Raw genomic sequence first — 27,484 nt, forward strand, 5'->3', positions numbered from 1 at the left:
CCCGCGGCCGGGGCTCGCTTCCTCCGTTGGGGGCCCTTTCCCGCACGGCCAGAACGCGGGTCCGTTCGTCTCCGGCTCGCCCACCGCGCCCAGCGCCAACGTTAGCGGCCGCACCCCGGACGGGATAGGCCTTGCGTCTCAACTGCTGCCGCTCGGAGGCGCTCGTTCTCTCCCTTCGCCCCACCCTCTCTCTCCCCCTTGACGGAAACGACAGCTGCGGCGGCAGGGCTGGCGCCGCCTCCCTCCACCTACCACGTCTGTCCCCGCCACTCCCGCCCGGCGCCCCAGCCCGGCCGCGGCGCCTCCGCCTCCCAGCTAGGTCAGCGGGCAGCTCCGCCCGGCTGCCGCCCAGGATGAACATCATGGACTTCAACGTGAAGAAGTTGGCGGCGGACGCGGGCACCTTCTTGAGTCGCGCTGTGCAGGTACCACGTTGGGGGTTCGGGGGGAGGGTTGGCGGTGCCCGGGGGGCCAAGGAGGGGACGCCGGAGCGCCCAGCCCGAGGCAGCGCTCTCCGCACCCAGTCTTGCCGACCGCACGGCAGGCCTGCTGCGGCCGGAGGCCCGGGTGATGGGCGCGGCCTGGTGCCCCTACGGGCCTGGCTGTCGTTTTCTGAACCCCTCCAGCCCAACCACCGCTCCCCGGGAAGTGAGGCGTGGTGGGGACGCGACTGGGAGTTTCCTCCCTTCCCTGGAAGACACCTTGAATTCGGCCTCGAGCCGACGCATAGCACCTCCTGCCTTTCTGACCCCACCACGCGAGTGCTGATGTGACCTCTCGGGGCGGGAGGAGGCCTTGCGCGTCCCGGCGCGGCAGCGGAGACACAGACTGTTTATTCTTGCACCACCCCCACCCCTTCCTTTCCTCTCTCTCGCCCTCCCCATTGATTCTAAGAAGGAAGTTTCCTTTTCCTGCTCCTCAACCCAAACAGCTGCCAACACAGTTCCCTCCAGCCCTCTCTCTCCATGAAAGGACAGTCCCTGGCCTTGGCAGTCCGCGGGAGAAATGGAGATCGCCACTTGGCGTCCAGACTTTGCCAGGGCCACGGGAAACATGGAGTTTGAGGGTTCTCACTCATTCTCAAAATGATAAGTACCGGCGGTAGAGCAAGGAGAGAGGAGAGAGATTCATATGCCTATAGTCGCAGCGGAAGGCTTCAAAATACACTTTAAAGGGGTAAAGTTAACCATCTCGCGGTATTCCCCTATCAAGGAAGTATCAGTACTGGGGAACTTGGACAGTTTCTACAGTCATCACCCACATTATGTCAGTTCAGTTAAATCTATGAACAGATGTAAATTTCACAACATGAGTTGTAAACAATCTGGTGTTTAAGTTAATGACATAGTCACAGTAGCAACAACAATCTCTTTTGTAAGGAGAAAACAACGATTTCTAATATGCATGACAAACCGATACTGAAATTTAAAACAGTTGTATTGCTTCACTGCTCTCCTTGTCTCCTTTACCCCAGTTTTATTGGCATAGTTGATCTTACATTGCACTATTCTTGGCAAAAGAATGGTAGAACTAGAACAAGGTAACAGCTGCCTTAATTGTGAAAAAACTATGTCAAACATTTTGCTAGCTATTTGACGAATCATCTCCAGTCCTTTCTGTAACTTTGCCAGGTAGATACTATTAGCTCCCTTTTATACATGAGGAAGCAGCCTCAGGGAAATTAGGTAACTTGCTTAGCTCACATGGCTAGTAAATAGCCAGGTATTGTCCGATCTATTACTTATTGTAAGCTCTTTCTCTTTTCCTGGATAAAAATTGCAGGTTTAGGAGATATAGAATAATGGAATATTACAGCTTAAGAGACCTTAAAGATGATCTAGTACAATCTAAGCATTTCATTAATACTTAAGCAAGTAAGAATTATGAGATGGGAAATTCCTTGTAGGTATTGATTTCCAAGTTCCAAAATCTGCATGGTGAATTCTTCTCCTGCACTAAAATATATTTATGCCTCCACTATAAGGTATATTGTAAAGACATTGAACCTTACCGTTAAAATAATTTCTTGATTTAAATTAGCCTCCTTCTACTAGTTCAAAGACTAGGTGCAAGAATGAGTGAGAGTCTGAAATGAATTTTGATTTGTGAGACTCAGTGTTGACTGCATAAGAGGCAGAGCCTTTGGTATTGTTTTAATGGTGATTCCCTAAGATTCCAGATGCTGATGCAGATTTGACACTATATAATGCCACTCCTTTAAATGCAGTTAGGTACGTTTTCAAATATATAATCCAACTGTTTAAATAGGACATATATTAGAATTTGATTTAAGTTGTCAATAGACTCAATTTTAAAAATCTGGCAAAGTTCTCAAAACGTGCTGCTTCACAAATAATTTATAATTACTCATTGTTTCACATTCTTTAGGTAAAAGTTTTTAAATTCTATCCTAATCTGTTAGCTAACAAATAATTTTCAGTCTTAAAAACTTAAGTACCTACTCCATGTGTACCTGTCACTACTATTTTGGACACTGGTGATACAGTAGTGAATAAAATCAACAAAACATCTGCCCTCCCAGAGCTTACAGTCTATCAGGAAAGGACAAACTATAAATACTTGAGGTGGGGGTAAAGAAAAAGGCCAGAGAGGACAGGTTAATGGCAGAGGTGGCAGTTGTTGCCCTGTTGTTGGTCAAGGCAAGCCTTTCTAATGGGATCATATTCGAAGAGACCTCAAGAAAGTCACAGTTCCCAGGTTTTTAGAGAGAAAGGATTTTAGGCAGAGGGAACAAGTGCAAAGACTCAGGTTGCAGGGGTACTAGGGAGACAAGTTAGAGAGCTGTGGCCATAGGACAGGCAAAATATGACTTAATAAGAGTAATAGCAGGAGAACTTCAGAATCTGTCCAGTACTGCTTGTTAGATTGGCTCTGGGGTCTAAGAAAGATGAGTCAAGGATGACTCCGAGATGTTTACTTGAGCCATTTACTAAGAAGGTGAAAAATTCAGGAGGAATAGGCTCCTTTATTATATCTTTTTATATTAAGTCTGTATATGTTAGAGATATGTTCTGAAATATTGATGTATAAACTATATTCATATCTGAGAAGTGCTTTAATATATTTCAGAAGAAAAAAAGGAGTATTTGAAACAACATTGGCAGAACGTTGCTAGGCGAAGCTTGGTTATGTGTTCATGAGGCTTCATTATACTATTTTACTTTTGTATGTGTTTGACATTTTCACAATACATTTTTGTAAATAAACTATATTAGAAAAAAAGATGGTTCCAAATGTAACATGAAATTTGGAATGCTCAGTAGTAATTTTAAACAAAACACTGCTTTTTCTTTTCAGTGTTTAGACAACAACTGAGTTCCCACTCTAGATTGAGTTGACATCAGTATATTGCCAAAGTGCCAGGTTTCATGCTAAGAATAGCGTTAAGAGCTATGCCAGTTACTCATTATAAGTAATAAGAACAGTGAGAATGGAATTCAGTATTCACATTTCTAAATAATAATTTCTATTCAAATCAAATTATACCTTAAGGGATAGGCCATTCTCTGATTGACCAACTGTCATACATTTTTTTCATTTTATTTAAACATTTTTAAGTTAAAAATTAAACATGTTCCCTGTTTTAAAAAAAGTAAAATCAAGCTATTAAAGCATATAAATGGGTCTCATTACTCTCACCCTTCGAAAATTTGTGTGCCGTAGTGCTGTGAACTTCATGACTGCTAGCTAGTTTCTGAGAAAGAAAAAGTCTTTTAAAATTTAGTTGCAAGATTGGCCTTGATCTCCCGTTTAATTTAGCAAGCGTTCATGGTGTATCTAAGCTGGAGATGTAAAGATAACTATGATGATGCCCTCAACAAGCTCTTGTCAGGTACTACATGGATGGAATTCCAACTTGGCCAAATAGTATCTCTCAAGCCCTTTTGAAATCCCATTTCCTTGATAGAATTTAGACTGCAAATCACTTTGCCATGTCTGTCAAATTCTAACAAATAAAACATGTCACATTCAAAGTCCATACATTTTATCATTATGCAAAAACTAGTGTTATCCAAAACTGTTCTCATCCTTTGGTGCTACTGGTGTTGATTTAGTAGACGACTAGATAGAAGACATTTGTTAACCTAATATTAAAACAATTATGTTTGCGCTTAGGACAGTGGTTCTCGGTATTAGCTGCATTTAAAATTATCTGAAGACTCTCTACAGGCTACAGCCTAGTCCAGTTAAATTAGAATCCTTGGGGTTGGATTTGGCATCATTGTTTTTGAAAGCTCCCCAACTAATTCTTAAGAGCAGCTAAAATTGAGAACCAATTAAGAAGGATCTACTTTACAGTTTATTAGTACATTATATTCAGAATTTGTTATGCATTTTCTCCCAAGAAGTTTATGTTGCTTTTTAAATATTACTTTACCCAAAGAATTAACAGAGTTTATATTAAATAAATGTCTTTAATCACACAGCCTTTTTACTTGTAGTCCTTTTTTTCTTTCTAGTAAAGCAGGATATGGAATCTAGGCTCCTTATTTCATTCTGTAGGCTACATTCCTGTCCTGTAGTAAAGGAAGGATTACAGTGCCTGGCATAATATGGCTGACTCAAAGACAATTTTTTCCTTAAGAGAAAATTTCCTTAGAGAAAATTTATAAAGGGGATTAAACTTTCTGTTCTCATGTGATTTTACTGTATTACTAATGAAATATTATGAAAGAATTGTACATCAAATTACATTTTAAAGAACGCTGGATTTTAATGACTTATTTGCATGCTGACTTTCAATACGGGTTTTCACAAATGTTTTTAATTATTAAATGGTACTGCTATACATTAGAATACATGCTTAAAATTAACTGTAGTGTCTAATTAACAGCTATTATCATCAAGAGACTACAAAATAATGATTTTGGACTTAAAAATGTTGAAAACTAAAATTCTTAAGGGTAAAATTCAAAATTTTTGGTAATTAGGAATGGGATCTTTTTGAAAAAGAATAGGTCTTTTGTCCTTCTAAAAAGAGTACTGCTACTATAATTTTATATTTGTGTGTAGGCGGTACTGTTAAGATCATAAAAACCTTGAAGGCAAGTCATATGCTGATCATACATATCACAGTACAAGAAAATACATACAGTATTCTCCATAAATATTTTTATTAATGATTTAAACTTCCTTAATTGACTTGATATAACTCATTTTGTGCAGTATATGCATTCTTAAAAACGTTTTAAAGAAAAATGTGTGTATTTAATATTGTACTATTTTGTTTATATGTCTTACCTTCTGATTAACAATGGAAAACAATCTTTAAGAGACCCCACAATGATAAAATCATGGGAAATATTATGCCTTTTACAATTATACATTTAAGTAATAAAATTTAAATTTTAAATTTCAACTTAATTGTATAACATTAGCAGTATTCTTATGTCTCCCCCCATACTTTTTTGTTGTTGTTGATCCTACAGGATTAAAGTTAGCCTTAACTTGATGATTATTGACTATCATGTAGGAAGCAGAGGTGGACTGTAGGCTACAACTGATCAGAGTCCTGTGAACAAAGACGCGGGGGCAAGGAAGCATAGAATACGTTTGGATAATGGCGATAGAAAATATTTGTTTAAAATCAAGTATTTACTGGAAGGGGTGGACTGTAGGCTACAACTGATCAGAGTTGTAGCCTACAGTCCACACATTTTCCTCAAGGTGTTAGTATTGAGATTCAATCTATTTGAATCACAGTGTAATAAGACTGTGATTCAAATAGATTGAATCTCAATACTAACACCTTGAGGAAAATGTTTAACCATTCTGAGCTTCAACTTCTTCATCACTAAAATTATGATTCTTACCTATAACAATATTTTTAGTGTTCGATATAAAATATACAGCTTAATATATGGCATTTTTTAATATATGCTAAGCCCTGATGTTGTTAAGAATACAGAAATATATTGTAAAAGATCTTACTGTAAAAGATCTTACTGAGAAAAGAAAACATTAAAAAAAATATTAGAGGATAAAATGACCATATATAATGTACCGAAATGTGAAGCACAAATGCAGAGTAAAAAAAAAAAACACACAACTTTTTTGCTCTCAGAAAATGCAAATAAACATCAGATAGAATTTATTACTGATACTTAAATACATTGTTTTTGTGGGCCTTTCTATAGAACTACTGTTTTTTAAACAGATTTTCTATAATTAATCAGACTCTTTATCTCACTCATACTTAAGCATTCCTTACATTATTATTTGTTTTTTAGCCTTCTGAACTACTGTAGTAAAAAAAAAAACCTATTATGTTTATAGAATTTTATTTTATAAGTCAATTTACATATTTTGTTTCTTGCTTAGACTCATACACATAAATGACTTGTTGCAAATACTCGTGTTTGCTCTATTATACTTTTACACTCGCTTTGTCTTTTTTCACTAAAAAACTAAAAAAAGGTGTTTAATGAGCAATATGTGTAAGGTAGTGTCATGAGAATCACAAAGAAAATGACGTTAAATAATTAAGCAAACAAGCCTTTTGACCTAAAGATTAAAATGTTTTATTTTCCAAATAATGAACTTTCTAGCTGTTGGTTCTCCGAAATACTATTAAGAGAAAACTTACCCTGAAACCTGACTTGCTTGTATCAGATAAACTAAGTGATTATTTCTTTAATCACTGTTTATAAATATTGTTTAGTAATTTCTAGCCCATACATTTAATTCCAGTGTATTTCTAAAACATAATTTTATGTACTGAAAAAAATAAGCTTGCAAGTTTATATTGTTTCATTTAGCTTTTTCATTTAGCTTTCCTATAACAGAAACCATATCTTCTGGGTCTTAGCAGAGTACTTTCACAAAGACTGACCTAATGAATAATGATTTTTAAATTATAAATCTGTTGATTATTGAATTATCTGTTCTTGGTTATTAAAAAAAATTAAGGACTTCTACCAAAAAATATTTAATATGTGAAAAGGTGATACTAATGATCCTCTAGAAATATAACCAGAAGATAAGTCATCAGAGGACTCTATACTTTTCCCTTGATTCTTTACTCATTTCTTGATTCATAACTCATTTCTTATCATTTGGTCTTAGGTTAGTTGTTACCTGCTCAGAGGTGCTATTTTCTAACCACTCAAGTCTCAATCATCAAACTCCTGCTCCCACTTTCAGGCCTCCCACTTTGAAGCTTTCCCTGATTCTCCTGCTCCCCTCTCCCTCTGCAGAATGAATTCTTTCTTCCTCTATACTTGAATTCATTAATTCATTCAGTTAATCATTAAATAACTCACTCAAGAAACAATAGGACCATCTGTGTTCGTCCTCTCTCCACCATTTTTTTTATCTTTATATCTTTATTAAATTATTTACTTGTTTATCATCTGCCCCCATTAAAAATGTAAGCTTCCTAAGAGCAGCTTACAGACAAGGTTGTCTGTTTTTTCGTTTTTTTCGTTGCTGAAACTCACGTGTTTAGAATAGTGCCTAGCACATTATGGATGTTGAATATTTGTGAAGGATGAATGGAGTGAACAAACATATACTTATTAAGGTGCTAAGTGAAGAATTTTGCTCTATTGGTAGGTCATCCTTTATAGGTGATGTTCACCTGGGTGTATGTTTTCCTTTTTTTTCCCCTCCTATTGGTTGCTTTATCTGAGAGATAATCTGTTTAACCATTGGAAGTAGTAGACTTCAAACATAGAAACTTCTATACCTCTAAAGGAAGTCTATTGCTTAGCATCTCAGGGACCTGTAAAGAAGACCAGAGTTCTCTCTTAAGAATGAGATTGCAGAGTTACCCAGCTGACCTTGAGACAAGGGTTTTGATCTTTTGCCCAGTACTTCACCTATCCTCAGTTGCAGTACAGTGGAAGTTTACAGACCTAGGCAATAGTTTTGGAACCGCTTTTTTCAGACCCACCCATTGGGTCTGGTCTTGGCTACAGGACAGTCTCAAAAAGACCTAAGACTTTATAAAAGCTGTTGAAACTGTTATTTCTAGCCCCTGAACGAGACCTTTGGTGGGGGGTTGTAACCAGAGGTCTAAGAATAACATTCTAGAAGACCTTTTAGCTAAAAGTGCTGACAATCAATTGAAAGTATTAGACCAAGAAGAAGGATGCCGGAAGAAACATAATAAAACTCAGAAAAATGGAGCAACAAAAGATATTTTAAGAAATGAGAGAAAGAAAGAGAAAAAGCAAGATGAACATGTTATTAGCCAGAAATAAGTCACAACTAAAGAGCATAGCATTAGTGCCAATGACATACCTCTTAAAATGGGGGAAAGCCACAAATGCTAGAAAATAATTATGCATGATAAAGCAGCCTGTGTCATCATCACTTTTAGTTAAAAGTATCCAGAAGTAGCCACAAAATCTACATGGAAATCTTTTTGCTTCTCTGTTATCCGCCTTTTCTCAAAAGCCACTCAAGATAATAAAATTGATACATTGAGTATTTAACTTTATTTTATAATCTTTAAAAGATGCCTTCGTAGTACGAATAGGATATATTCCAAAAGTTAGTCTGTAAATCAGTTGCTGGAACATATATATCCTGAAGAAACAACTTAAATGATAGTTTCCCTGAACATCCCATAAAAGCCTATCTAACTAGGTGTGATTAAAATGTCAATAATACAAAGCCACATTAAACATAAACAGCCCTTTTTAAATTCAAAATAATAGTTACCAGGCACTGAACAAAGTGATTTATATACATACTCTTACTTAATTCTCAAAGCACTACAAGATAGTATTGTCTCTCTTTTATGATAGAGGATGCCTAAGAAATATATAAAAGTTTGTTCAGGTCACACAGCATTGCAGCCAGGATATGAATTCAAATTCAGCTGACTCAAAGCTCTTACTCCTTACCACTATACTAAACTACCTTTATAAGTAAGAAATATTTATATACTTTATATACCAGGCTATATGCTAGATTTTCTATAAAGTTCACACCATACATTTTAGCAAAACTAAGATATGTGTTAACTATAAGGGTCATAATAAGTGCCACAGGGGTATAGATAAATTACCATAGAATTAAAAATAAAGTAACATTCATATGCAGTGGTTTATAAATAATTTTTTGTATGTTTGAGATTATTTGGATTTGAATTTTCTTTTTATTTTTGATAGAAGTTCCTAAAATGTATTTGAGGTATATTTAATTTTTTTTTTTCAATAATCAATAACAGTTCACAGAAGAAAAGCTTGGCCAGGCAGAGAAGACAGAATTGGATGCTCACTTAGAGAACCTCCTTAGTAAAGCTGAATGTACCAAAATATGGACAGAAAAAATAATGAAACAAACTGAAGTATTATTGCAGCCAAACCCAAGTAAGAAACTTTTTACTTTTGTCTACCTTAATGACTAATCTTATTAAAAGGTACTGTTGGTAGGTTTTTTAATGTGAAAAACAAAGTTTTACTGGCTTTTGGAAATCAGAATTTTTTGGTTTGCAGCTTTGAAGTTTATGGTTATTTTTGTGTGCTTTTGGTGAAGAAGTGAGTGATCAACACTTCTTTGTGTACCCTCTAATAAATTGACAAATAATGTTTTTCAGGCCTTTGTAGAATCCTCTTGAAAACTCAATTTCAGGCACTCAAATTCAGTGACTTTGAATTTTAAGAGGGATGTGAAAATAAGTTAATCTTCTTTTTTCATACAGGGAGAATTATCCCTAAGTAATTAAGGGGAAATTATATAGAAAGTTAATTAGTTACCAATTATTTATGTTTATGTTAAGCTTCACATTTTTATATAAATCATTTTCATTTGATTTCACACAACTCTAAGGTTTTCAGATCACTCAACTCAACCTTGCAAATAAGGTGCACAATAATTGTTTATTAAATGAAACTCACAAATTAAGCATTTCATCCAGTGTAGTATAGCTAATTAGAAGTGATACTTGAACTATAGAACCAGGTGTATCAACACCCAGTCTTTTAACTGCTATGAGCTTTACATATCAGAACTGAAGGACAGAGGCAACAATGCATGCTTTTCTTCCCTTTTTCCACAATGGTATTGTGATCATGTTGTGAAGCCATAAACTTACTTTAAGATACTAACTTAAAATTCCAAGCTTTAAACTTTGTTGCTAGTACATAAACCTTAAGCACTATTAAAAATATTAGTAATTCTGTGCCATTTTAGTTAAATTGTGGTGACTTTTTAAAATAGGCCTTTACACTTTGAGGCCTATTATCTGTGGAAACCATGTGGTACCTCTTATTCATTTAAGGCTCCTTACATTATATACCATGGCACCTTAAAGAAAAAGTAGTAGACATTTTACTCTTGTTCCTTGCTCTATCCAGAGTTCCTCGCATTTATAGTCTGTTCTACAACATGTTCTTCTGAATAGCAGATAAGCTCATACACAACTGATGAACAGGAATGATGTCACTATAAAGAATTATGATGGCTCATATAATACAATTTTACATTAGTTATTTAAGTCTGAAGTAGTAACAGAATTATTTTTGGGTTTTGTTTGTGCTCCAGTTATAAAGTTACATAGATTTTCAGTGATCAAACCCAACTCTTCTTGTAAGCCCTGTTATTTTTAGTGTATGATTTTTCAGAACCTAAGTTTTTGCAGAAATGTATATTGAATTATAGCAGACTTGCCTACATACTTAAGGTTTTATTATGACTTATGGAAATGAAACATTTAAAATATACCAAATGTTTTGTTAACTGAACAAAATCAACATGGCATTCAACTCTAAACTTAACTAAATAGAAAACAGCAAAGCTTTCTAAGAATCTCTCTCACAGTCAGTAAATGAAATTCTGAAATTTAGGTAACATCTTCTAAATGATTATGTTTTGAACTGACTCATTTTGGTTTCAGCTAATTTGATAGTTTTTAAATTCATGCTTCGAAACTTCTGACACTGCATTAGAGACTACTACAAAAGCGAGTAGTCCAACTGCCTAGTTTATGTATTATAATAAACACTTGCCAACTCTTGAAGTGTTTTTGTTACTAGTTCAGCTCATTTTTGAAATTTTCAGTGCACTATGTGAAACTTCTACTTGTAAAGGAATTATGTGCTTAGAATTAAGTACTTAGAAGGAACCTATTTAACTAAGCTTTTTGGATTTTAATTTTAATATATATTTAATCATTGTTTCTGGAAACACGTTTTTCTCATTTGTCCCTGAACTACCTCACTATTAGGCAGCAGCGTAAATGTGACTTTCTTAAATATTATGTTAAGAAGTGTTTATTCATATTTTACTCATTTTTTCCCCTTTTTTTCCTCCTTTATACTGATTTCCTATCATTGCTTTAACCTTTTGTCTTGTATTTGAAAGCTATTTTTAACAATAAACTCTTTTGAGTAAATACATCCTCAGAGATATTTAAACATAAATAAAATTAAGCCAAGGCATCATATTGTTGATCTCTGTCTATAGACTATTCCAAGCCTGGATTGCCTTATTCTTTATAAACTCCTGTGCCTATATTTAAACTCTAGGAGGAGAGAGCTTGCAAGCAAGCAAAAATGGGGAAGAGGTGTCAGAGTATGTCACTCTTTGGTTCTTCTGGGTACCTTATATCCATATTTTTATAGCTGTAAATTCCTGATTTTTAAATTATGAACAGATATTCAGAGTTGAAAGTTAGATACTAGGTGAATAGGGCAAAAAACAACTTCATTAAAAAATAAATACCAAACCTTGTTTGGAACATAAAATCCCATGAAATACTCATATAATAGTTTTACTTTATTTTAAAATATTTTTGTTCCAAAACATTTTATTGTATTTCTACAATGTAAGTTTCTTAGAGCTATATAATACCCTAATATATAAATTAAAAATTATATATTAAGATATGTACTTGAAAGCATGCTAATTTCATGTTTCATGTTTATTTTACAGGGTGATAAATGGCTAGTAGTATAACAAAACAGCCTTTTAAATAGTTTTGCTCTTTTGAAATCATTGATAATTTTAAACCTTTCTCCTAGATGCCAGGATAGAAGAATTTGTTTATGAGAAACTGGATAGAAAAGCTCCAAGTCGTATAAATAACCCAGAACTTTTGGGGCAATATATGATCGATGCAGGGACTGAATTTGGCCCAGGAACAGCTTATGGTAAGTGAAAGACAAAAAGGTCTGTTAAGAAATATCTTTATTTTTAGACTTTTACTACTTAGAGACATCATTAACATTTAGTAGAATCAATTTTAACTTTAAATTTTTATGTTAAAATTTTGGGTGAATAAATATATACAATTTAATATATTTATATGTTGTTTTGAGAATTCACATGATCTTGTTAGGTGTAAAAGTTAAATGCATTCTTCACTTGTCCTTCCAGCGAATCTTGCAACAGCTCTGTTGTGGTACTTGTTAATGATATAGTGCAGTTTTTTTTACATATGTCTCCTCTAGTTGATAATAAGCTTTCTTGAGGGTTATTTAATTTATTTCTATAGGAAAGCATCTGGCACATAGTAAGTGTTTGTATTAAACCACTAGTGCTGTCATTACACAATAATGTCAGTACCATAAAAATGTTAACAATGGTTATCTTTAGATGTTTAGATTATATTTGTTTCCTTTATATAGTTTAATTTTTTATAATGTTTTACAGTTAATGACAGCTCTTTTAGTTGCTGTATTGAATTTTTTAATGTGTAACTGAAACAACATTTTTTGTCATTGTCTTTCAAATCTAATTTTCTCAGACCATAAATTGTCATATTTCTATAGCTTTTTTTCCTATTTATATATAATAATTTTCTTTATTAAGACTTCTTCAAGACATTGGTCCTTATTTGGGTATGAAATGGTAGGTAAATTAAATAATTTTCTACATACATTCCTGATTTATGAAATAGCTCATAAATTCTGGGACTAAATGGACTTAAACTTTAGTAGTTCTCTTATGTCAGAAGAAAATAACCGAAATACTGTGTAATGAATGCCATTACTCTATTGACTGGCTTTTAGATATACAACTTTGAAACTTTTACATTGTGTTCTTCAAAATATAATTTTTTCCATTAGTTGGAAAATGCTTAAAATTTCTATAGTTTTATTTCTAAATTTTAGCTATTAATTTTTAGTAATTTTAGAAAAACTCGATACATTAAACAGATTTTTTTTACCTGTTTTTGACAGACACAGTTTAGATGCTTGAGTCATAAAGGTATATGAAGAAGACCCAGCTTTTTCCTTCACCAAACTGAAGTCCTAGTGAATCATGAACATTTAAAAGGCTTTTGAACTTTTTTTTTTAATTCACTTGATCTGTTTGTATCACTGTTATTTCCATTGAATGTACCCTGATTACTAGAATGGAGCTTTGTGAATCTATTTATTAGTAATCTATAATAGCTAACAATTGAGTATTCCAGGTATTAAGGCTAAGCACTTTACAATTTAAGTATTATTTCAGTAAATCCTCACTTATATCTTACTTATGATGTAAATTCTGTTATCTCCATTTTAAAGAAAAGGAAACTGAGTCTTACATAATTCATCCATGATCATATAGCTATTTATTGCAAATTAGATCTGTATCTAAAATTTGAGCTATTCACTATTATTTTATATTATTACCTTCCTTACCAATCACATCTAATTTCATCCTAACATGAAGGACTTAAAATCCAGAGAACTAAAGCCAGGTAGAGATAGAACTGGGAGTAGAACCTTGGTCCTGTGGTTCCCTTATCTTTCACTCTTTCCCATAGTACTTCTCCTGAATTTTTCTTTAACTTAAAATACAGACACATACTGTTATTTATAGATATTTGAGATAAGTGCATAAATATAGAAACAAGACTAATTTTGACTTGATCTACATATTAAAATATTTTAAGCATTATAATTTTATAAACAAACTATTTGAGCTGTAACCATAAATACTTTTTAGTGTATCTATCCTCTTTTGTCCCATTGGTAGAATATGGTATAAGGAATTCATCTTTGTCATTTTAATTTAGATATTTATAATCTGAAATTTATTGTTAGAAACTACCTTAACTACAGTTAATTCTGTTTGATTTTTACTTAAATAAACAAGTGACAACTAAAGCAGATCAAGTTGCCGATTTATCTTTAACATGATTCTATTTTCTGAAATCACTTTTTTTCCTTTGCAGGCAATGCTCTCATTAAATGTGGAGAAACACAAAAACGAATTGGAACCGCAGACAGAGAGCTGATTCAAACATCAGCCTTAAATTTTCTCACTCCTTTAAGAAACTTTATAGAAGGAGATTACAAAACAATTGCTGTGAGTTGAAAAGTGTTTCCTTTTTTTTTTTTTTAGTAAAATATTTAGATACATACTTACAGTTTTTAGTGAATAATTTGCCCTCTTCATGACCATGTAGATGTAGCAGATGAGAAAAGTTTGAAAATCAATCTGGGTACATATTCAGCAGAACACAAAGCTAACCAAAATAAAGGGCTATTGATGATATGGACTCCATTGTTGCTTCCCTGTAGTGTTATTGTTCATGACCAGCACTAAAATCTATCAAGAGTTTCCTGGAATGATTATAAAAATATGGTACAAAATATCACCATAGTATAGCCATGTAACTTCATTTAAACTCTAAGCCAGAAACCTGATTACTAGAAACTGTATTTCTGGCTATTAGATTTCTGTCTTGCATCCCTAGAAATCTATTATCTTCTTTTCACACAGCTATGTTTTATTGGTGAAGTATAAGAAATATTATAACTTTCCCAAACCTAATTTATTAGTCCGTTATTTTTTAGTTTAATTTGTTTCTTCAGTACTACTTCAAACTTTAATTTGCAGATTTCTTATTACAAAATTTTAAAGAAAATATGTTTACAATGAATTTGTCTCTGTGTAAAAATATTGGGACTGAGACAGAGGAAAAACCACCAAGTTGAAATATGACTTAGAAGATACTAGGTTGTCAATAGGATGAAATTTGACATATGAAATCTGTCCAAGAATGAATAAAGCAAACTGAATTCTTATGATCTTACCTATTATATGGAAGCTTGAGGTTCTCATGAGGAATTCCAAGATACCATACTAATGTTTATTCATTATTTATTCTATAAATTTGAAATTCTATTTTGGACTGGTACAGTTATTTTCAGTTCTATAGCACATATGATCACATAGGGTATCAAGGTGCTTTATTTACCCTACACCCATACCTCCTTCATCATAGGCACTTTCTGGAAAACTATTAAGTTTCTCAGCCTGGGCACCACTGTCATTTTGGGCCGAGTAATTTTTTATTGTGGAAGCTGTACTGCACTGTAGGATGTTTAGCAGCATCTTTGGCTTCTACCCAATGGATGTTAGTATCATCTCTTCCCCAATTATGACACCTAAGAAGATACTGCCAAATGTTCCCTGTGGGGCAAAAATCACAAAATATTAAAACTAATTTCCTTTGTTTCTTACGTCACCTTTATCTTTCTCAGATATCCAGATATCTCTATCATTTTAAAATCGAAAACAGAAAAGGGAGCCAAATACCTGAATGGTTACTTTAAAGCCAATTTTGTAATTATAGATCTTTGTTTTATCAGATGATTCATATATTTACCGGAAAATAATACTTTAAATAATGCGTATGCCCTTACTGGATTTTAACATCATTAACCTTTATATTTTTATTTCCTAAACTTACAGAAAGAAAGGAAACTATTACAAAATAAGAGACTGGATTTGGATGCTGCAAAAACCAGACTAAAAAAGGCAAAAGCTGCAGAAACTAGAGCTTCAGTAAGTAGTGTTTTTTAATAGAAAAACATTTTAGGTTAATACCTTCTAGATTTGTAAAATGTTTTACTCATATACCATGTAAGCTACAGTCTGTCATTAAGACTAGAATATGACTTTATTGTTTTTGTGTTTTTAAACAAACTTGTCAGAACTTAATACATCCAAATTCAGTGCAAAGTAGTCATATCTAGAGGCAGTATTCTTATTTCAGTGATATACCTGTTGCTAAAGAAAAATTATAAGCTTAAGCTCTGTCATCTTCTTTAAATGATGGTGTTGGCAAATATGCCTTTTGAAGATAGATTCATTATATTCAGAATAGAAAAACAAATAGTAATTAAGGTGAGAATGAACTAAGTTTGAGAATGCTTGTGTGTGGCTTAAAAATTAGATGTGACTTTCAACATGTGACTCAAACTGACTAAAAGAATTGTCACTTAGAATAAAAGTGGCAGCATGGACTGACAGGTGGCTATTTTGAAGGAGAGGAAACCCTTTTGGATAAATAAGTTTTATATTTTTCATAAAATCAACCTCAAAATAGTCTTTAAAACTGAGTGGGTATATATTAAAAATAGTAATTCAGTGATTTTTTATATATATTTATATACACATATATATGTATAACTTTGTTAAAAGGTTTTATTTATAAGCTTATTTAATACTTTCACAGTTTATATATTTATTACAAAACTTCAAGAGATTAATCAGATTTGAATTGGAACACCTTTAAGACTACAATGTAAACAAGTCTGAATTTATTAGAGAAAGCTAGTAAGCTAATTCTTAATTTGAGCTAAGATATATGTTTTGTTAAAAGGCATGACATTCCCACTGCCTTCTTTTCCCAATTTACTGCCACTACTACCATCAAGAATCATTTCCTTAAAGGAGTGTATTCCCACAGTGCTGGCAGAAATCTATTCTCTTGTTTCGGGAAAGAAAAGGTCAAGACTTGATTTTGAATAAATTCAAAACTGGTAACTTGGTGTTGGCCAGTGATATTTTATGAGATTACCCCGATAGTTTATATGAGCAAAATAAATTATTTTCTTCTAGATGGTTCTTCTTTTGTAGATTCTGTATTAGCTCCTGCAGGAAAAGAGCTACCTTTGACAAGGCATTAATTTCAACTTCACTATCTGTTTCACCTCAGAATTTATCATGACATCATCAAGAACAGCCTAACTTCCTGACACAGGCTCTTTGTAGAATCAGAACTTTAAGAATGAACACTGGAGATGGCAAGAGACTCAGGATATTCGTTTCTAGTTGCTAATAATAAATTTATTTAGTAAAATATAAACTGGTTTTTAAGACACTAATTTCATAATTAGGAAAAGGTGTTGATAAATAAGGATTATTTGGAAAGAAATGTTAAACTGGAACAGAATCTCTTTATTCAAAATGTCTGCATGTGCCCAGTGATGATCGTGGAATAAGAATACTGTTGTCAACTGTCAGTGCAAAACTTCCTTTAAGAAGCACTTTATTATAGGATAATGATAGTCTACTTTTTTACCTGGAAGATGCCAGAAAGTTCATAGATTGAACAGTATACAAGATCATTTGATTATTCTAAATTGTTTTACCACTGCTATTAAAATATATAAGAACTAAATATAATAGCCACATTTTGAGAGATGTTGCCTTTTGATACATCCATAGAAGATCTTGACAGTTTTTCTGTTCTGTACATTGTGGTGGACAAAAAATTTTTTCCATGAGAATTTACATTTAATTTACATTTAAAATAAAAATGAAAGATTATACAAATGACTTTATTCAACAACCTCATTTATATACACAGCTTTTCTAGGATTTGTATATTGCATAAAACAAATGAGCCAAATATTAAATATGTTAGTCTAGACAAAAATTTACATTTCCTGATTTTAGTTGTGTTCTTTCTCCCTAGATAACCAACTGGTTTTTCTTCAGACTTCATGGTAGTAAGTCTGAAATACTTTGGAAAGGAAAAGTCCTTTCAGTTTGTTATTACATAAAGCCTTGAGCCATGCCTATATTTTGTGATTTTTTTTCCCTTGTATTTCTTTTCCATTTATTTAAAGAAAACAGAAAAATAGAAAACACTGGGAATTTTGATTTGCCTTTTTTTTTTCCTTTGACACATTTCCTGGTTCCTAAAGAGGTTACTTTAACCTCAGACTTTCTTTGGTTTCACTTATTTATAAATTTCCATAGATCGTTTTGTGACTAGTTGTTCCTTTGCAAGTAGTTTGGGACCTGTGCATATCATCACTTTTTTAAAAAATTTGTTTACTAATTTTTTGTGATCTCTTTTTAAATTCTCTATTTATTGAATGCTGATTTTGTACAAGGTGCTTTGCTGAGGAGATCATAGATAAATAATGCAAAATCTCTGCTGCCCGTAGATCACAATCTTGAATAGTGTATTGAATGTTTTGATGATTTAGTCCTATCAGTAAAATATTTTGGCCTGTATCCAATAGTGCTACTTTACTATCCTATTTTATTAGTTAGCATTAGTAACTAATGGTTACTAACTACTAATGAAGAATGGTAAAACAATATCAAAAGCATTTCTCAAATTACCAATTGAGCAGAAAAGAGAAGCCTACTTGAATGTTTCACAATGAACAAAAATAGTTTTGAAAATAGGATAAAACTTATATCAGAAAAGCAAAAACAAATATAACTTCTACATTTAAATTTTAAGGCACTGACATTTATTAACCTAATCTTAGTCTTATATAAACTTAAAGAAAATTATTTTAGAGTTTTGTTAATGGGAAGAAAAAAAATCATCTGGTTTCAAAGCTCTCTAATATTTAGAAGTTTAGACCTCTATTACTTTTGGGTATCTATATATAATGGAAAATACACCTTCAAGTATATTTTCATGCTTGACATAGCTAATAGGTCCTTCTGTCCACTTACACATTTCCACAGTACTCTAAATCTTTAATTTGTAAAACCCCTGAATTTATAGCACCATCATGTAACCTTAACACATATTAGAATTTAAAGTTTATTAAAAATATGAGGATTGACATGCCTTTTATATTTCTTCAGGCTATGCCAAGACCTAGCTAGGCTGATTGAAAGAGAACATGGTTGAAGGCATCATACATTCATAAAATAGAAAAGATCTTTGAATAGGAAAGCTGTGGGTAGGCAGAGGGCTTTCATAGGTGAAAATTTAATAAAAGTTGTAAGTAATGGTGGCAGTTTTTAAAATGATACATTATCCCTAAATTATTCTAATTTAAAATCAAACATCAACCATGTTTTTCGTCTTTGAAAATTTGAGTCTTTCAGAAAAATTAAATAGACACCACTATATGAAATTCCATAGAACGGTATAGTTGGTTTTTTTAAATAGAAAATCATTTTATCACTGTTTTATACCTGTTTATGTGTTCTTTATTGTGAGGAAGTAACTTGTTTCACTGTTCACTGGTATAATGTGTTCTTTGTCTCTTACCTATGTACTTAAGCAACTAAATTCAGCTCGCCTTGAAGGAGATAACAATATGGTAAATTTCTCTTACATGCTCAACTTCCTGCATGTAAAATGGCTGAAGGTTTGTTGGCCTACTGTGTTTTCTACATCTTGAATAAAGTGCCTTCTCTTGCTATTATCTGCATGTAAAGGTCTAAAATATTTGAAGCCATGCATTCATTAATCTAACGAAAATATAAGGAATACTAGCAGAAGTAATATTGGAACTTGAACAGAAATTGTATGTTCTAATTGCCAAATATATTAGCTATACCAAATTCGGGTTTTAGAATGTGAATTTATACATAAATATATTGTGCCTTTTACACCCAGTAAAAAATGTTAACTTAGCTGGCACTTTATATTTTCACTGTTGGCGAAGAAAATGAACAAAATTTACTTAACTTAGAGAAAGGTATATGGTATACAGATTTATTTTGCTTCTCAGTACCTTCAGTGTTTCCTTAATTTTCACCCAAACTCAACATGGAGTTAATTTTTCTGCAATTTCAGACCAAGGCAAACCGCAGTAGTTTAAGTATTTCTGTAATGGCAAGGCCCATTCCTCATACAATGCTAATTCACTTAAGAAAATTGCAGAATAGTGATAGCCTTGGGCAAGAGTTGAGAGTGAGAATTGTTACATAGCATCCAATGTATATATTGAGCTTAATTTGAGGAAATTTCTGAAATGTTAAGAATTTTAATTTTTTAACAAAATAAATAGAAATTTGTAAAATCTGAACATAGCCCAAAAACTTATATAAAGTTAGCCAATAAAGATTTATAGAGTGTTTGGTATTATACTCCTAGATATGTTATATCCATAAAAGTGGCATGGCACCAGCAGTACAGTTAATAATAAAAATTGGCAGTAAATTGCTTTTATTCCATTATCACTGAACTAAAAGCAGAGGGGTGGGGAGAGAATCTGTGAACCCTTGGCTTAATTAGGGCTTTTCTTAGATAGCAAGAGAATGCATTCCTTTACTTCCATTGTCCTATCTTTAGGTATATGAAAAGTGTGAGACTATTTTAGTCTTGATAATTTAGTGTATAAATTATAGGGTTTTTTTATCTTAAGAAAAATATTCTAAACAATTAGCAAGAGTGTTTCATTTATTAGGCATTTGTTTTACTACGATATCATCTACTTATAGTAAGATGTATTTAAGTCTGATCATTTTAAATTCATTATATCTCCAGTGTATTGTGCCCATCCCCCAATGGCTATATCAATGTTCAATGTTCATTTATCCTTCCTTTATTTTAATTTTCTAAAATTCTAGAATTTTAGACCTAAATGAGAAAGTGGAAATCGTTTAGTCCAAACCTATCATTTTAAAAATGGGAAAGCTAGAATTAAGAGGGGTTAAATATTCCCAGTTTCAGGAAACTGTTCTTATTAATTTATAGAATTAATAAAAGATTCAAAAATTGATAATGATACATGTGAAGGCATACTTTAACAGTATATTAAGCTACACTAATTTAGTTACTATATTTAATCTGTTAATATGATTCTGGAAAAGGAGTATGCCATTTGAATTAAAATATTTACATTTTTCTGTACTAAGTTGTAGAAAATGTTAAATTCCAACTTTCTTTCATCCTCTATATTTTTCTCTAATTTTTAATGCTGGCTAGATTTGGGCAGTGGAAGTGACAAAAGTAAGTAAATTATTAAACTACAGAATTATGAAACAAGAATTTAATTATTGGTTCAGTAAATATTGGGCAACAACCATGGTGCTAGTCACAGTCTTTGTTACTAAATCTTATAACATCTGAAAATGATTATGGAATGCTTACATCCATTTGGTTAGTAGTAGCTCCACAGAGCAGTAGAACAATGCTGCAGAGATGTGGTTTGGACACTCTCTTGATACCTTTTATATTACATGGTAATCTTTACAATGCCTTGCCAGAGGACAGTTTAAATATTTGATTTATTCATATGACAGTAAAACATAGGTAACATGTTCTCTATCTTCAGAGAATTGAATATATCATATATCACACAATGAATTTTCTAGGTAACTGAAGGGTGTTCTTTCCAGCACCTAAACTAATTTTTCTGTCACTTTAGTTGAAAATGTTTATTTAAAAGTATTTTGCTACTGCATTAAATACAGGATAGCATATATTTAGTTTTACTTATAGATAACGTCTTTATTATGAATATCCATTACTACACTGTGTATCAGTTGGATCTGTTGTTTGTTTTTGAAGTATGTTGTCTTCTCTCTCAATGTCAGACTGTCACTTTTAGAAGCTGTCCTTATGACCACTATTAGATGTCCCTCTACCTGTGTTACTAGTTCTAATCTTTCTAGGCTGGGAAATCAAATAACTAAGCAGTAATTTAATAAATAACATTATGACTTCAATGCAGATTTGTTTCAAATGTTATTTGAGGTCTTCAGAAGCATTTTTCATTTCCTCCTTATGTTCAGGAACTACCAAAATCTAACCTTTAGATGAGGACAGTGCTGGGATCGAGGGCAGATGGTAATTGTGGCCCTTGACTATTAATAATTTTACAAACTTTAACTTTTTATTTTCTAACTTTGTAGGATTGGTGACTATATAGTCTGTTTCATGCATAGGTTATGGAGTTATTGATTCTATGACTTGGAAATCCAATGTAAAATTCTTGCCTTATGCTCTCATGCCCCTTTGTGGAATCCATTCATCAACTTAGTTATAGTTCCACTCCAGCCTCTGATTTCTCTTGAACCTCTAACGTGAAAAGGTAGCAGAGTAACATAGAAGAGAATATAGGTTAAAGAAGAAAAATAGGTCTCTTCCACTTTGGTTAGCATGCAAGTACACCAAAAAAACTCTGATTTGATTCTGCAGTTTCAACAGATTTGGGAAATATTTGATATAATGGGAAGAAACTCATGAAACAAATATTTATGTATGAGAAAAACTTAAGAAAATATACCAAAATGAATTTGGGCAGTCTTCTATAATTCTCACTTCTGTCATTTTTATAATTTAAAAATGTTTAATTTAAAAGCTTTATATTCCTGGATTATTTTAAGATTTATGCCTGTAGAAAAAGTAACACTGACCAAGTTTGTCAGAGCAAATGCATGACCTAAATTTCTAGCTTGTAGTTACCCACTCCTGATATTGTGACCAACAAATTCTTGCCCTTTTTCCAAGTTACATCCTAAAAGAACTCTTCTTGATTTCCTAATCCAAGTTATACTGTCATATATACTTTAGATCTGTTAGCCCAGTAACAGTAATTCTAAGGAGTAGGTCTTTTCCTTAGAATTCTACCTCTTATTGTAAAATTAAGTCCAGGAATGAGATCTTCTGCAGGACAGAATAAAAACCCTTTAAATTTATTATTTTTCTTTAAACCTTTTTTACCTATCTAATATGGATCATTATCTTCCTAAGTAAATTGATTATGTTAAACGTTATTTCTGTTAGCCTCAGCCTCTCAAATTAATTATTAAGATCAGTTTTATGTGTCAGAAGTAGAAATGGTTTGGGACTTTTAACTGTTGGCAACTACCTAAGACATACACTGAAACTTATTCAAAAATGCGATTTGTTTCCTTCCTGTCATTTTTCTTTTCTAAATATAAAGTCTAGATTTTACAGAAGAATGACTTCCTAGGATTTGTAATATGGTGCCTTTCTTCACAAATAATTTAATTTTGCTCAGAGAAGACTTCTCCTTAATAAGATCATTTTATATTTTTTTTATATTTTTTTATTCAATGTTTTAGCTTTAAAACATTATTCCCACTTCAGATTCAAGCTTCCGAGTCACTTTTAATCTGTTACTTAACTTACTTGCTTACACCTTATACAGAAATATTGCCACTTAGTAGACTTTTCTGCCATTTCTACTAACAGCTATTAAATCAAGTTGTACTATCAAAGATCTACTCGTAACTAGCCTCTTTTACTTCTGAAGTTCATTTTTGATTTGCTATGGTTACTTCTATTAAAACATTTTTGTATTCAACCAAGTAGAACAATAAATAGTGCAGATGTAACACTGAAGTGATTGGTTGTCCTTAACATTTTCCTTAGAAAAAACATTGATTCTTTTCTTCTCCCATGACTTTTTTACATTCTATGCTAACTTCCAGATGATGCTTACTTCAGCCCTGTTATCAAAGCACCATATAGTCTGGTTTCAGTCAAGTAAATTTAATGTTAATTCTTGACTTATTGAGTAATTCAAGCTTATTTCCATAAATCCAACCTAGTAGACAATTCTTAGTCTCTTCTGCCAAATCTTTTGCCAGTGAGATGAGAATATAGCAACTGATTATTTTGCTGCTATATCCCTGTTGACTGGTTCACCATTTTAACTAGTGCCATCAGGGTTGAAGGAGACAGAAATGGGGTGTGAAGGAAAGAGTTCAGACCTTGTTTTTATACTTACTACGGTTTTGAAAATATTATAATTATTCGATTTGAGAAGAGAAGCTGTTTATTCTGGAGAGGTAGTAGAAAATATCGTTATAACGATATTATTACCAGTGATGATTCCTGATGAAAGAGAAAGCTGATTATGTTGAGTGAGCTGTCAGATTTTATATTTTCCTTCTCACTTACTACCAGCCAACTCTTGTCAGAGTTTGAGAAGATGATTTTTGCCAGTGTTTACTGTTTTTAGATCATGTTGATTTTTTAAATGAACTGTTTTGTCCCAGCACTAAATCTGTGATCAGATACTTGAAGCTAGTAGTGGTGTGCTATTGTACACACCTCTTTCCAGCTCCAAGGTCTTCACCACGATAGCTTGAAATCAACTGTGGTAGCAGTACTTACACCACGAAAAGCAACACTTTCTTGCTTTGTTTTTTTCCTGTAGAGCTGGTTTACCAGCACAACAGTGATTAAAGGTCACCCATAACTTGCAGAAAAACCCTAGCATATTTTACAGGTAATATTTCTGCTTAAAGCATATTTTATGTAAAGTTCAGAAAGAAAACTAAAAAGAAAAACATTTATATAGGACAAAGAATCCTTCGAAGGAACTTATGAGCAGTGTACCTAGAAACAAGTATATGTTTGGTGACTAAACACAAGAGGTCAAAATCTTGTGGTTTCATTCTGACATGTTTCATTTGCGATTAAAGACTATCTTTAACTTCAAAGTAAAGTGACTATGGTAATAACTGAGAATTTTTTGAAATATTTTGTACATGTAAATGGTAATTTTAAAGTTTTATAAAATGATAAAATATAGCAAAACTGATACTTGGAAATATATTGACTATCCCATAGTTTTTCCTAGGCTTTTATGTGTATGTCATTAAGCTTTGGCATTAATAGATTTTTTTGAGTCAAGTACTGGTAAGGAATCAATTCTTTCTAGAATTGATTATATAGAAAATTGAATTTAGAAAATTGAATATAGAAAAACTAAAGTCTAGAAACCAAGGACCAGTTTAGATACAAAGCAGAATCAGGGAATTGCCAGATTATCATTTGGGGTTAGGGGAATTTTTCAGTGGTCTAAACGAATGTACATAAAATGGATTTAAGTCCCTTAATGAGATTCTAAAATTGTGTTCTAATTAAGTCTGAACAGGAATTAAGAATAACTCAAAGTGAATTTGATCGTCAGGCAGAGATTACCAGACTTCTACTAGAGGGAATCAGCAGTACACACGTGAGTGTTCATTCTTTGGAAATTCATCTGGAACAAAAGACTTTTATAGTCTTAAGGCAATTTGAGGAGGAAAAACTGAACTTCCTTTTTAGTCATTTATCAGAGAAATTTAAATTGTGGTGCTTTCCAAGATAGATGAAGAAATATTTTAAATTTTTGTTTATACCTCATCACCTAGTTCTCCCACCATCATCAAACAGTCGTTGGTTTTTGCTGGCTAAACAGTTTGTTATTACACTATTGACTGAGGTCAATCTTAATAAGCCTTGTAGTAAAATGCTAGATACTAGTGATTCTCCCTGAGTACAGTGTTGTATTTTGTATTCCATTAGTGTTTGCCATTTTAAATAAATTACAGAACTAAGAAATGACTGTAACTTTTCCTTTACAGGCCCATCACCTCCGATGTCTGAATGACTTCGTAGAAGCCCAGATGACTTACTATGCACAGTGTTACCAGTACATGTTAGACCTCCAGAAACAACTGGGAAGGTGGTAATTTCCTTTTCACACATGAAATTCCTGATAAGAAATTCAGATTTTTTGCATATGAACTAATAATAGAAGTGAAGATTAGAAGAATTAAAGGCTTTTATTAGCTTGCTTAAAATCAGATTTTTCTTTTTAAGGAGAGTAATTATCATACTCTTGAGGTTACAGAAACATTTTGAGCTCTTCTGGCACAGAAGAATGTTAACAGGGATGAGAAGATAATTTAAGTGAATACCTCTTTAGTGCTATATAAAGAAAGCTTTAAAAGTGTTTAAAATTCACTTTTCTCTTGAATAGTTTTGCAATTGGTTGAAGAAGATAGCTACATTGACACTTAGTTGCCCTTAGAGGTCAACTAATTTGTTCTTATTCATTACTTGTTCACTGTTTTTAAAAAGGTTTTAAAATATCCTGTAAGTCTTCAAGCTCATTGATGTTATTGAGTGTGGTAATACACTTTAACACAAAATAATAGAACATAAAGCATATAACTCAATCATTCATTCAGATATTTATTGAACACCTATATAATAATCATTCAGTATTTAAAATTCACATATTATTGAATTGTTCTATACTCTCAGATTATATCAGCAAATAAAACAGGCAAAATTGCTTGTCCTTATGAGCTCCTTATTTGTCAAGTGACACTGGAAATAAAATGATGTACAGGACATACTTGGTCTCTGCTCTCACAACACTTAAAATCTAAGTAGAAAAACAGGACTTAAGTGGACAGGCCATGTGATAAGTGGTAAGGTAGAAGTGCAGGTGATTGTGAGGGACATCTAACTGTGACTCAGGTGGGTCTAGCAAAGTTTCACAGATGAAATTATTTTGGTAGGAATAATCTAGATGAAGAAAGGGGCAGGGATGAATATTCAGACAAAGGAAGAACATTTATGTAAAGGGCCAGAGGAAAGCGGAGTGTGGCAAGTTTAGGGAACTGACAGTAGTTCAGTCTGGTTGGAGCATTGGTGTTCAAGTTAAAAATGGGATGGTAGATGAGGCTAGAAGAGTGAAGCAGGGTCATGTCATGGATGCCCTTTAAAGTAAGTAATGGTAAGGAGTTTGCAGTTTATATAGTGAGGCACTATTAAAGCAGGGGAATGATGTGTAACATTTTAAGGAGGCATATCAAGAGAAGTTGTTTCAAGGAATAAGGAAAAAAAAAATATCTCACCACTTTGGCGTTCCTTTCTGCAATCTTTTAAAAGTAAACCTAGAACAAAATTAGGCACATTCACAAAATCAGTTTTAGACCTTAAAGATAGCCTAATACCATTATTCTAGTAAGATTTATACTACTGTATTTTTGAAGTTTTATTAGTGGTAATAATATCTGAAAGCAGAACATCACTTAATTACCACATCATTACAACTATTTTAAGCCCAAGAAGCCTTAGTACTTCCTTTTCACTTTGTCCTAATACTCTGGGAATGTAGCAGAGGAGTTGCTATTACTACCGTTCCTACTTGCATTCTGCTTACAGCTACATAAATGCTTGAAACTCAGCCATTCAATAAAAACTAGTTACTGCTACACTTTAGGATAAGCTCAAATATTACAAAGTGAAACCAGTGGTATTATATATTATACTAGGGAAGAAAGTCTAGCTTGTCTCTGCCCTCAAAAAATTATATCACTGTAATGACCAATGATAGAGAAAGTAGGGGAAATTTTAGGCCTTTAATTTATTTCGGGTTATGCTTTTTAAAACAGTATAGAAATATTCAAATGCAGACCTTGAAAATTATCCAGATCCACACTAACAAATTCAAGAGCTGTTTCCGAGGAATAGAACCAGGTTGTAATGTGAATGGTTGTAATAGCGGTTTTGGTAGCAATAGTAACTGAACAACAACGGTCACTGAAGAAGAGCTTCAGGGTCCCCAGGTACTCTTCTCACACCTCATATGTAATAATGTTATAATCCTCACACCAGTGAGGTAGGTACTATTATTATCCACATTTTATAGATGAGGAAACAGAAGCACTAGTCACAAGATTAGTGAATGTATTTTATTTTTAAATAATTGGGAAGTTTTAACATATCAAGTTACAGTGGTAGGAAATCTACAGGTTTTTA

The 27,484-nt window shown here is 33.0% G+C and overlaps 1 protein-coding gene across 4 annotated transcripts in view; it reads left to right on the plus strand.

Moving 5' to 3' along the window:
• Positions 1–208: 208 nt before the first annotated feature.
• Positions 209–27,484, plus strand: part of SH3GLB1 (SH3 domain containing GRB2 like, endophilin B1) — a 32,372-nt gene continuing 5,096 nt past the window's right edge. The window contains exons 1-8 of one of the 4 annotated variants that reach the window (XM_039838739.1): positions 209–425; positions 9,200–9,341; positions 11,994–12,122; positions 14,141–14,274; positions 15,667–15,759; positions 19,242–19,328; positions 24,813–24,902; positions 25,294–25,394. In XM_039838739.1, the coding sequence (XP_039694673.1) occupies positions 354–425; positions 9,200–9,341; positions 11,994–12,122; positions 14,141–14,274; positions 15,667–15,759; positions 19,242–19,328; positions 24,813–24,902; positions 25,294–25,394 (848 nt within the window). In that variant the 5' untranslated portion in view covers positions 209–353. Of the gene's footprint in view, positions 426–9,199; positions 9,342–11,993; positions 12,123–14,140; positions 14,275–15,666; positions 15,760–19,241; positions 19,329–24,812; positions 24,903–25,293; positions 25,398–27,484 lie in introns of all 4 variants that reach the window. The other 3 variants (XM_039838738.1, XM_039838742.1, XM_039838741.1) reach the window with 3 other exon arrangements.

The sequence above is a fragment of the Pteropus medius genome, unplaced genomic scaffold, assembly GCF_902729225.1.
Source record: "Pteropus medius unplaced genomic scaffold, Ma_sr-lr_union100, whole genome shotgun sequence".
Taxonomy (NCBI): domain Eukaryota; kingdom Metazoa; phylum Chordata; class Mammalia; order Chiroptera; family Pteropodidae; genus Pteropus; species Pteropus medius.